The sequence below is a fragment of the Gadus chalcogrammus genome, chromosome 17, assembly GCF_026213295.1.
Source record: "Gadus chalcogrammus isolate NIFS_2021 chromosome 17, NIFS_Gcha_1.0, whole genome shotgun sequence".
NCBI lineage: Eukaryota > Metazoa > Chordata > Actinopteri > Gadiformes > Gadidae > Gadus > Gadus chalcogrammus.
In genome coordinates this window covers 7898738-7911976 of record NC_079428.1, presented here as the reverse complement: position 1 = coordinate 7911976, position 13239 = coordinate 7898738, and the positions used below count along the sequence as shown (strand labels likewise).

The 13239-nt window shown below is 44.8% G+C and overlaps 1 protein-coding gene across 1 annotated transcript in view; it reads left to right on the top strand.

Moving 5' to 3' along the window:
- The window catches only part of LOC130370323 (pyruvate carboxylase, mitochondrial-like), a 254949-nt gene that overhangs the window by 114176 nt on the left and 127534 nt on the right, over nt 1-13239 (top strand). Inside the window, exon 12 of the mRNA XM_056576055.1 lies at nt 10080-10262. Coding sequence (XP_056432030.1) covers nt 10080-10262 — 183 coding nt within the window. The remainder of the gene's footprint in view (nt 1-10079; nt 10263-13239) is intronic.

The window sequence follows — 13239 nt, the reverse complement described above, 5'->3', positions numbered from 1 at the left end:
ATGAGGTAGTCATTTTAAACATGAACAATTTCACGGTCGCCACCCTAGAGAAAAAAAATTCAGTTTTTGAAGTTCATCCACATGTGGACGTCATGTCAATGGGCGAGCGCGTGCGGGCGGTCCTGCTCTCGGGAGTCCTGTCAGGTCTGACAGCTGCCAGCCCCCCACATCTGGAGCAGTGCTGGGGTCCGTTCCGTAGCATTCGGGATGAGCATATCCAGATGTGCAAGGCAAAACCCCCACCATGTGTTAGAAAGTCTGCTAATGACGCTAGATCTGAATAGACGGATTCTGCCTGGATTCAGTGCTCGTCTTTAACTAAAAAGCATAATTAACGAAAACGAAGAAGCTGGGAATGATGGAAGACGTGTATGGATTGATTACGCAATGCTCATTAAGTATTTCGTTTTAATGACTAATCTTCATTTAAGACGCATGTTGAGCAGACGACATGAGGGGAGAGGAGGGCATGGCGAGGCAGTCGGTGGTGAGACGAGGAAGGAGGGATGAATAGAGGAGAGGAAAGGACGAGTGGAAGCTGTGGGGAGATGGAATAAGGAGAGGAGGGAGAGACGGGGAAGAGGAGAGGATTTGAGGTGTGTGTGTGTGTGTGTTGACAACTAACGATGAGTGATAGAAAAGATTCTGGGATGGCGAATTAAATAGGAGCAAACGAAATGGATTGAAAAGGGAAATGTATAGAAAGATCCTCAATCACTCATTAAATTCATTATAACTCTTGTGTACACACACACACACACACACACACACACACACACACACACACACACACACACACACACACACACACACACACACACACACACACACACACACACACACACACAATGTCTAACATAATGATTGGGTTTGAGAGAAGATGGGTTTTCAAAAAAGGTCTTTTGATGAAAGGCATCAGGGGATTCTGGAAGGAGGCCGGCTGTGCACGCGAGTGTCTCCACGTGTGCCAATTAAAATGGTCTGTTGGTGGGTCTTGTGTCACGTGTTAACACCAGAGGAGACACACAGACACACACACACAGTGTGAGGCAGACCAGACACAGCCAAAGAATCGGAGGGGAAATTGACAGAGAAAGAGAAAGGAGAGGCCCCCCCGTCATCATAATTCAGTCACCGCTGTTATATTCTCACTACTCTGTGAGACTGCTGCTTCTGACGTACAAACGATGTCTGTATCGTATGACGCCAGCGATGACGAGAGAGCATAGTGTGCCAAGTGTCTCAAGGTAACGCATTGTACTCTGAACTGTATTCCAAACACATTCCGGCTGTATTGATTTTTCCCCCCACTCAACGGTTTTTAAGTCTTAGGTGGTGTTTTTTGTACATTTAAAAATACAAGAAAGGAGAATAGGAAGACCAAGATGATACTGGTTGTTGATTAGTAAGTTGGTGGTTGATTGGTCATTCGTTTGGTCGTTTGGTCGGTTGGTTGTTCGGTCCGTTGGTTGGTTGGTTAGTTGTTGGTTGTTTCGTCGACCGATCAATCATTAACCCTAAACTTAAAAAAAACCAAAGATGCCCTCCGATTTTTCCTACTGAAATATATAAAATGTAATTGAACAAAAAAGGAATAGGGAAGCAACTGAAAAGGGCCATGGAGCTTTAATGAAAGGAGAGTTATGTCACGGTGAAGAGCTCAGTGCGGCAGCCCTCGCTCTCCTCCAAGACAGCCACATGCCGACACCTCTTCACTTCAGTCTAACAAGGCGCTGGGAGGATTGCAGAACCCTTTCAATTACAGAGCGCGAGCAGCGGCTGGCTTCTAGCCGTCGCTCGGTTGGTGACGGAAGAGCAAGCCCATCGTGAATGCAGAAGATTTTCCTCTTTCTTTTGAGTTCCTTTTTAAATGAAAGGCTTTGTTTGTTTAAAGTTATTTGATGTTGAAGCGTTTTTGGCACTATTCATATTCGGTCCGTTTCTTTTTTCAACAGGAAACCTTTGTACTTATTTATTTTTCATTTAATTCATTGTCATAGTAGATGAAAATACTCATAACCCTGATCTTGTTGTGATGTGACTAGTCAGATTAGACTCTTGATGTCTATTAGCATCCATTAGGCGATCAATAGCACAGATATACTACTACAGGGATGTCTATACTTGAGGACTGCTTCTGATTCAGCCCTTGACTGGAGTGCCAGGCAAGTGGCGGCATAGTGAAGGCCGCAGGTGATCACCTCATGTGTTAGAGATGGACTGGAGACTGCATTAATGCGTGGTAGAACATCTCCTTCAACCCTCGCTTTGTGCTCTCGCCTTCTCCATGGGATTTCCTGGACAATTCTATTTCATAGTTCATGGTCAAGTGCACAATATCCTCCGGTTTAATTTTTGAAAGGAAAATGGCTGAGGTTATTAACAAACAAAAACACACACAAACTTTATTTTCATTGGACTCTTTTAAAATTTCTTCCATCGCCCGCCAGCACGTCAATATTTGACTTTGACCACTGGTGCGCTTGACCTGTGGCAAAACGATGGAAGATTGATTGTCATACTTTAGTGCCAATAAAACAGATATTAACCTCTGTGGAGGAGCTGCAGTATAAACAAGGGTTTGTTTTTCCCCCAAGGTCTGACCCCTCACTGACTGGAAATTGTAGGCGTCATGACCTTGTAGACGACCGAAGGGGGAGGGGTCGGACATCGTGCACAATTGTTGCGATGAGACGTTTGCCGACAAAAGGCAATGGCTTAAGTCTCCTTCTTCACTTTCTCTATCATATCCAGTGACACGTTAGTTGTAACCCAAGGACCTCGGGTCTAACAGCCAGGATTACGGGACGACTGGACAGAGCCGTTTGCCTCATGCTATCAATATACCCTGGAGTTTTCAACACCATGGCAATAGGCTTGTCATCCTTGCCTCTCTGACTCCCCCTTTTTCTCTCTCACGCTATTGTCTGCTGCTCTATTTCTAATTGGCAAGGTAGTAGTTTGAGATGCTGGCTGTCTTCTCTCTCTTGCTCTCACGTTCTCTTTCTCTCTGAGAAGATTCATTCATTTCCCCTTCATAGCTCTTTAATTTTCTCCCCGTCTTCCACGTAGCGGTACACACATAAACAAGCCCACACGCACACTCAGACAGCCGATGAATTACCTTAGTCTGTGTTGCTGCCTTTCACCTATTCCCATCCCGTTATTTATGGTATTCTCTCTCGCCCGCTCTTTATTTTTCATTCTCCAATAATTGCTGTATTTCTGTATCTCCTTGCAACTCCAGAGCAGGTTGGCGGTGAGGCATCTCACTCTGCAGCGAGACGTCAAACTGTAGGGATCAAGGCCAGTGTCTTTGGGCTGGGGGTACTAGAGAACCGACCGCTATACGGTCCTGTGAACCAGTACTGTCCTAGCGTGTAGCGGTGACTGCGACTGGATGCCTGGACTCTCCTTATGGTTAAGCGGCCAGCACGTCCATCAACAATTTAAAATGTTTTGCCTGTATGCATGTATGTACCTAATCACCCCTTGAAGGAGGGATCCCCCACTCCAGATTTCAGGGAGGAGGGAGTATTATTTTTCTAGCCTTCTGGGGGGCTACGGTCAGGGGGGGGCATAAATATGCAACCTGTTGAGCCCTTTGAGTCCGTACCAGTGATTAAGGCCGAAACAAATAAAATGTAATCAAATTGATTTGTTCCCTGTATGTAGGTCAAAGTAACAAAAATCACCGCGTGGTGAAGGCACATTTACGTCCCAATCGTCACGCATCGATATATAACAAACAGCAGCGCTTGTCTCCTTGCCTTTCGTCCATTATATCGCTTGTAGTAGTATTATTTGCTCACTGAATTGTTCAGTGAGCGTTATTTCTTTGTTATTGGCTAATCAATGATCCGGAAAATGGCGTTACCAGCAACAACAACAGTTATCCCGCTCTCCGCTCATACTGTAAGATAATAAAGATACGCAGTAAGACCTTGTTACAGACCGCAACGTATGGCCTGGTAAACACTCGCCATAGTAGGCACACACGACAAGAATGGTTGTGTGTTTGCGTCCCTCACTTAAAGGACTAATTCAATGAAAACATTAAGCGGTACAGCTGGAATGTATAACTGCCTCAACAATGGGTGTTTGATTGCCTTTTATGTTGTGATAAGCAAATTGGATATGGCTCACAAATAAGAGGGGGCGGGGGGTGTTTAGTGCTTCATAATGGGTGAATCGGGGTGGAATGGGGCTGCAGGCTTTTGCAGAAGAACCTAAATTGATAAACATGGAGTGCTTCTTGGCAAGGCTGAGAACGAGACGTTTGGAGGGAAAGTGAGACTGAGGTCAAAAACTCACTTGTACAGCACGTTTATTATTTTAGTAGACAATTCTATCCAAAGCGACTTACACGGGAGACCAATCGACACATAGGAGAAAGAATTGGGCTGGGTAGAGTGCAGAGTAGCTGGAAGAGTTTGAAAGGTGATTGGAAATGGTTTGTAGATATTTGATTAATTAGTGGTAGGAATGTGCGTCGATAGTTGAATCATCGACACGCTTTTCGAATGAGACCAACTGACTCAGCAGTGCTGCATCATGGGAGTTAGTTAACTCTAGAAATCCTTCGTGCTTTTTTATATTAAAAAAAAGTTATCTCTCTTTCCGTCACTGTTCTTTGACATTAGCCCACCCACTAGAATCCAGTGGGGGTACTTTTGCACTTGGGATACTTACTGGAGGAGCCGGAAAGGAGAGGACGAAATGGCTAATGTCCCAGTGTGCAAACGGTTCCATCACAGGAGCCCTGCTCTCCTCGTTCAGTCGAATTTGCCCTGCTTCTTCTGGTGCCATTAGCTGCTAATGGATCCGCCCTGACACTGACGGACACGCCGAGTGAGACACTGTCATAGGCGGGGGACGGGCGTCGGGAGAGAGGGGGAGGGATTGAGGGAGGGAGGGAGACGAAGAGAGTGGAGGGAGGGGCCGAGGGATGAAGTGAGAGGTTGCTTCGTGGCGAAGAGTTGGGAGACCCCGAAAGAGAGATGGGGAATCTTTGAGGGAAGGGCGGGAGATGCCTGGAGAAAGGAGAGGGGGGGGGGGAGATTAAGAAAGATGTATGGAAAGTGAGACGCAAGCAGAGAATCGATGCAGTGAGAAGGAGGCGCCGCGGGAGAGACGCATACGGAGAGAGGAGGCGGGAGTCTTGTGGAGAAAGAGGGGGAGACACCTAGAGAAGGAAAGGGAGAGAGGATAAAATGAGCGTGCTGTTGGACGAGCCCTGACAAAGAGGCTGACATCCTGACCTCCGTTATTAACGCGGACCCTTCTCTAATGATTCTTCCTCAATGCAACTCTGAAGCTCCCTGCCCGCTCTTCCCCCACTCCCTCGCTGTTGTCTCCCAAATGTTCTCTCTTGGCCTTGATCTAAGGATGCGCGCGTGTGTGTGTGTGTGTGTGTGTGTGTGTGTGTGTGTGGGGATGGGTGGGCGGGCGGGCGGGCGAGAGAGGGAGTGTGCAACGGAGAAGAGAGCGAGTAGTGTAGCGATATTGTTGTTCCGTTCATCTCCTATCTACATACCCTGCAGCCAGTATGAATATTCTTTATATTGTGACACACACACACTCACACACACACACACACACACTCTGATGTGGAGTAGGAGGAAGAAATGAGGCATATTCTAAATTTTGCACATGGCAGACAAATGTGCATATGCACATTTTAAAAGGCAACACAGAGACACACCCACAGAAACACACACACACCGCCATTGCTACGCCAAGGATTCACCCCCATAACCGCTGAAAATAACATCAACAAACCCAGTCCCCTTTTCATGCGTCTCCCACGGTGACCAAACAAGCCAGTAAACAGGGGCGAGGAGGCAGCCCTCTTATCGTACGCTATTCAGATGATCTGTGCCGGTCGACGACATAATGACGGTTCTTTAGGAACACGTTGCTTAGGGACCATTGGTTAAGGAGGGAAGGAGATGCACCAATCCCAGCCAGATCCCTCCCCAGCTGTGGTTAAACAGGCACTTTTATCCAACCGTGACCAGCAGGGGATTCAGATCCATGTCATTCAGGAACGGGTTTGGCCTATCTTCCCTCCAGGTAGACTGGGGACCCTGGGGATTGAACACACAGCCTTTAAGCTTTGAGTTGAACATTCTAGGCATGAAATTGTATATACTTATTACACGGGTCTTCTCAATGCCCTGGAACGCTCCGTTCACTTGTATGGGCTCTTCACAACTTCCGGCGTGCTAAGTATAATTGACCGACTTTTTGCCTCTAATGACGTCTTTGGTATCACTCCGCAAGTAGTCCGGTAACTTGTCAACCCCAGCGTCTTCGGTTGCTAAGCGACGTCATCGTCTTTGGCAGACTATTTCTCTGCTGATCAACACCACCAACAGTAGCGTGCCGTGCCTCTTCATTTCGGTGGGGCAGAAACTACTGGCGTATGACCTCACCCAAAATGTATACATATTTTTTGGAACTTGGCCCAACGATCTCATGTGTGAAAATGTCTCAATAACAATTCTGTTGAAATCAGGTATTTCTCAATAACAGCTCTGTTTAAATCAGGTATGCAATCAGGTATACAATTTAATTTTTTTACAACAAAAAACTGTTTCTTTTTGAGCAACCACATAGACAATTTTTCTTCTCATACCATGCTTGGGAGAAAGTTCTGTTGTACGTTTTCCCTCTATCCTTCGTTTGTTGGTTAATACGTATATCCGGTTTGTCTTGTCCAAGTTGTTTGATGGCTAATATCTTCAAATTTCTTAACAGAGACTCAACAGTGTTAATCGCAGGTGCAATACCACTCGCCATGGCTGCCAACAGTCCTAGAATATGACCATGGGGCAGACTACTTTACGACCATATGGGCGTCTTATAGCGCAGATTACAATTCTTATTGCAGCCTGCAGGGTTATGTGAGAAACATACGGAGGGATGTGGTCGCTGAGCTGCCCTGCCCCAACATTGCATGACACGTTAAACTCAACTAGAATCGCCACAATCATCCACAATTTGATGTCAACATACCAAAAATTGTTGGAAAGTCTTCAGAAACTATAGATAGTTAATGTGACAATCACATTATAAACTTGGAGCAATGATTTACTTAGGAACTATTTTTTTGGGAGCATGCTTTTGCAGGGAGTTCGCTGCCCCACCTGCCCATATGGACGGCACGCGCCTGAATACGAATGCTGGTAACAAATAAATTGTAAAAAGACACACCATGTGAAGTTAGTTTTTCGTTTTGGCAAGTAGCCGTGTAATGAGCGGAATAATGTATAGAACGTCGCCCGTCATTATTTTCCCAATAATGACTGGTGTGCTATACATCATCCCTTACGTATTTCACACACGGAGATTAGATGGATCACTTGAACAAATTGTATCTATACATTCCCTCTGGGGAATCCCATGCTAAGAGTATATGCATTCATGGTATCGGAAATATTCATATATAAATATTCACCAAATACCAAATTGATCTCAATGGGAAGCCAATAGTGTCAATTGCACTCTTTACCTCAGTTTTCCTTTTACATATTATTGTATTTATCACGGCTTTTGAATCGCATTTCCAACTCGTCTTCGCCTCACCACATGGCGCGTCGTTAAAGGGTGTATCACAATCCGTTAATAAACCCAATGAATTAAAAAAAGCTATTCAAATTTCAGAGAGAGGTCCCCCTTTAATGGATCCATCCTGGTCGATTCATAAGAAACCACTTTGTCCACCGGTCCATTAGCGACCCCGGTCGGACACGGCGAGCGGAGTGCAGAGGCGTGGCATGGCGGCTTCATTATGGAGTAGCTAATGGGGTCCTGACAGCCATCGGGGGGCCCGCAGACGAAATGGCCCCGCTAGCGATGGCTGTAATTGTTTTTTCCTGGGCCTGCAGGAGGTAGAGATGCATCAAGATAATAACTAAGGCTATAAATACACACAGCGATAATTAAGTACAAGGAAAGGAACGTTGTGTGGTGTGGAATTATGTATTTTCTTTTTATTATGTTTATTTCTTTTTTTCTTTTCTATTTATACCGGGATTCATTACCTATTGTTCTGGTTTATATTTAACCCCAGAGGTGTGAATGGAGGAAGTAAAAAAGAGTAAAGAAGGGCTGTTTTTATCTGACAGAGTTGAAAAGCCGCAATTCATACGAGTGCTTGCTTGTATAATGCATTGTAATTATTGTGTCACTTCATCTTCAATCGTCCCTTTTAAGCAAACACTCCACCAGAGAGTTGGTGGTGGCTGTTTACCACAAGAGGCCATTTAGGAAATTTGAAGCACAGTGTTTGTTCAGACAGACCACAAGGTCCTTTGCAGAACTCCTCATTGTACGAGGTTGAAATGACAGCACTGGAGTACTTCTTTGCACTCCCCTCTCGCTCTCTCTTTATTCTCTCTCTCTCACTCTCTCACGCTCCCTCTCTCTCTCTCTGGTGTTTAATTGCGGTTAGAGATCGAAAGCAGACAAGGTAGTGTTAGGGTTGGTGTTAAATTTGTTTTCGACGCAGCAGGGACATTTTGTGTCACGATAACTACTCCACCAAGGATTCCAAAAAAGTCCACCAACAATATGCTAGGTTTAAACATGGGGCCATCAAACCTTCAAGTATGGCTGGAAATCAGAGCTCCAGGAAGTTCTTGGAACTACTGACTATGAAGTCAATTCCGGAATGTTCCCGAGTTGTTCCGGACCATTTGAAGCTGCCCGCTGAGGCCAAGCTAGCGACGACGTGCGACTATATGACGGCCCTTGAGCTGCGACTTTTAGAACCTTATGAAATCGAGTTGACGTGAACCGTATGATAAAATCCATAAATAATATACTTATCAGAGCAAAACATCAGTTGGCCCTCACTGAATACCTTCCAAGGGGCCTTGGAAGGGCCCTTTTTATGAGTGAAGGGGTGGGGGGCGGGGTGGAGGCGATGCACACTCCAGTCCATCCACCAAAGTCCTTCGAATCACTGGCTGTGTGAAGATCAAGACCTGGGGAGAAGTCGGGGATTTGAACCATAAAGTGGAATAGTTAAAGAGGCGTGTGTGGAGGACAGGGCTAGTCACTCCCCGGCACAGCGCCCAGGCCACCATGACGGAGCCAAGGATTTATCCGGGAGGTAGTTCCCTTCGACCTGATTTGGATTGGCCAAGTTAAACTTTGATGGTAGGCAGATATCTCACCACCTCCGGTGTAGCTGCCTCCCATTCAAAGTACTAACGTTACTCGTGTGTTAAGCATCCTTTTTGGAAGTTGTTGTTTTGATCAGTGTAGGTATATGCACGCTGTTTACTCCCAACTGGCGTCATGAACTTGTGAGACTTCGCAAACAAACAAAATAGGAACAGTTAGTTACTTCTGTGACAGGTCGTTTGGGGAGGTGGGGGGGGGGGTGTGCTGGGTTGTCCCTGTCAACTTTTTTGCTCACACAGTTTTGTGCGTCTGTGCCGCGAGTTATGTTGAGTTTCCTGCAGCAGGTAATTGAGTCATTAGGATTCACAGCGTGAAAGTTGAGAACACTCCATACCATTTAGGTTGTGTTAATGGCATGCGCCATTAGGGGGGGCGGGGGGGGGATGCCTTGGCTGTCGTGCCTTCCTGAAGAAGACATCCATGTACTGTGTGCACTGCCTTGAGCTCTAGTGTTATGACTGCAGCACGAGCGAAACACGGTGTGTAGCGTCCATTGTGTGTAGCGTATGAAAGAGTAGGCCTAATTGGAGCCGGGTGTTTTCTTTTGTTGTTGCCGTCATTGTCAATTTTGTCCGTTTGTAATGGCCTGTCACACACAATCTGTCCCCTCGCTCGTCTGTCGCCTGCCTCGGAGCGAGCAATGCAGTGCTTCTATCGTCACTGACGGACTTTCAAGTACTAGACGGCACCAATGAAACCGATTTTTATTGGGGGCAACCGCCGGAAAAAACTACTTTATACAAAGAAATTTCACCTCCCATTGGAATTTGTGCGAAATGTTCACATGTTTTGAGTTGTGTAATCATTTTTGTTTGTTAGTTTATTGTTTGTTGTCCAAAAAGGCCGACAGCCTCTCTGACCGTTGAACGTTTCCCGCCTCTCAGGTGTTCCGCAGCGGCGAGGGCATGGGCATCCGGCTGGACAGCGCGTCGGCCTTCCCGGGCGCCATCATCTCCCCCCACTACGACTCTCTGCTGGTCAAGGTCATCGCCAGCGGCAACGACCTGCAGGGCGCCGCCTCCAAGATGAGCCGTGCCCTGGCCGAGTTCAGAGTCCGCGGCGTCAAGGTAAGGGGCCTAAAATGGCTGCCCTGGTGTGTGTGTGTTTGAGGACTGTTGTGTTGTAGTTGTGCTGGTGTATTTGTGTGCGTTGTGCAGATGTATGGGCAGGCATATATATGTCTATATGGTTGTGGTAGTGTGTTGGAGTATGTGGTAGTGTACCTGTGGTAGTGTATTGGAGTGTTTTTGTGTTGTTGGTGTCCTGGTGCATTTGTGTGCGTTGTGCAGATGTATGGGCAGGCATATATACGTTTGTATGGTTGTGGTTAGTGTATTGGAGTTTGTTTTGGTGCATTTGTGGTCGTGAATTTGAATATTTTGTGTGCATTTGTGGGGTTCTATTTGTGTATGTTGTGCTAGTTTGTTTACATATATGTGTTTGTAAGGCTGTGGTGGTTTATATGTGTTGAGTGTCCTTGGACCATGAAATGCTACATGCTTTGTTGGTCCCACTAAGAGTCCTGTCAGCACTTAACACACACACGGACACACACGCACACGGCGGACACACACACACACACACACACACACGGACACACACACACACACACACACACACACACACACACACACACACACACACACACACACACACACACACACACACACACACACACACACACACACACACACACACACACACACACAGAGACACGGACACACACACACGGAGACACACACAGACGTGCGTGAGTGAGTCTGTATATGAATACTTTATAGTTCTTGCTAATTCAGCACTGGCATTCAAGTATCTCTCTCAATGGTGCACTCCACAATCCATTGATTGTGGGCACCTTGTGTACTGATTTCTCAATGTTTCCACTTAGTTGTGTTTAATAAAATATTGAAAACGTTAATTTTACAAAATATACTAAAATCAAGTGGGAGAGAAACAAGCTTGTGATGAATAAAATGCTGACTAATCAGTGTTGAAGTGTTGAAGAGGTGTTATGTACAACACACAAGGAAATAGTGTGTGTGTTTGATTGAGATGCAGTCTGTGTTTGTATGATATAGGAGCCAGTGTGTGTGTGTGTGTGTGTGTGTGTGTGTGTGTGTGTGTGTGTGTGTGTGTGTGTGTGTGTGTGTGTGTGTGTGTGTGTGTGTGTGTGTGTGTGTGTGTGTGTGTGTGTGTGTGTGGTGTCAAACATGTGTTCCCACCATGTCCTTCATATTCCGCTGCATCTGTGCTAGCTGTGGTTGTGATGTATGGTTGCCATGGCCACCCTTTCCTTTCACTTCATAGTAGGTTTTGGGATGGTTAAATCCCTATTATCACCAATTGTCTGGGAACGTATATGTTGGGGCTGGGAATCTCTTGGCACCTCAGGATTCGATCCTGATTCAGAGGTCAATGATTAGATTCTAAAACGATCATTGATGCATCTCGAAGCAATTTTTTCCATGCGGGATTTTCAGAAAATATCTATCCATCTGAATTTGCTACTCAGAGTTTGCTGATCACTTCCTACTTTTGTGATAATCATCAAAGAAATCAACAGATTAATTACCTTATCTAATATTTGATTAGAGAAAAAGCTTTTGTCACAAATATGACTTTCTATGAACAATCCTATAATCAATGTAGCTTGCATTACAACACACTATGGAAGTAGGTAAAAAATTAACAGATTTAGTTTTCTTTTCTTTCTAATCTTTCTTTTCTATGTCATCAAAGAAAACGCTGTTCTTAGTCAATTATAAGAATAAGAAATTGTTCGTCGTTTTTGTGTCTGGCTGTTAGTTTGCGTGCATGCTATGCAGAGGCAGAATCGCAATCGCATCCAGGCCAGATTTGCCAATACACATTGAAGATAAATTAAATAATTTTAAAACTACTCAAATTATCCCTCTCTGTCCAACAGAATGTTGCAGGCGGCGAACAAATTTAATAAAAAACTATGAAAAATTATAAATATATATATATATATATATTTTTTTTTTAATTCTGATTATTAACTTACCTGAATCGAGACGGAATCGTTCTACGCAGAATCGCGATGCATTGAATATTCAATTATTTTTCCCACCCCCTATATGTTATACGTAGAGAGATAGGGATCCTGTTGGTTTCCCCACAGGATGCATTATGTATTGGAGGGAGAGGGGGGAGAGAGCGAGACTGGGAGAGGGAGACTTTAACAAAGGCAGGCTGAAATACTTACCGCACCAAAATAATCTGACAGTTAAAGCTCAAAATGTGTAACTTTTCGAACAGCCCGCAGATACAATTTATTCACATCCTATAACTGATGTATGACAGGAATAAAAAATGCTGGCCAGCCGGTAACTTTTTGTTTACCAGAATCTTACTAGAAACAAGAAACAACTCTCAACACCCCTCCCACTCACACCATGCAGCCAAGCTAAGCTCTAATAAGAAGTTATTATTAAGTTATTGAATACTATTAAGTTATTGATTTTTTTTCTGAATTCTGAAAGTCGCCTGGCTCCTAACTGGGAGGGGCTGAATCTTACACGTGGTGACTTTAAGGAACGAAATGAGTTCGAACGTGTCAGTTGTAGCTATGCATCGGAGGCAAAGTGTTTATTCCCAGTTTTTTTTTGGATTGAATTGTGATCAAGCACAACACCGATGTCTGCGCCGCCATTTTTATTTTCTCGCTATTTGTGCTATTTGATTAACCAGGATAGGATCTGTGTGTGTGTGTGTGTGTGTGTGGAGATCAATCCGAAGGAAAGATATCCATTTTGTAGTTTTTTTTGTTATCAATGGTGCTATTCAGTCCAGCTCTATTAAAAATGTACATTTAAAAGCCCTTTGTGGCTATAGATCATTGAAAGTATTTGAAAATGACGCACACTTTTATATCTTACTCTACTGTTACCTTGGTTAACTTAACGGAAGTATCAAGGACATTCCGTAGCTCTGCTGTTAAGCCTGAAACAGTTAATGTAATGTGTTTATCAGTGAAACTAATGTTCAACTGTTTCTGTTCTTTAACCGCCTTTCCTCAACCAT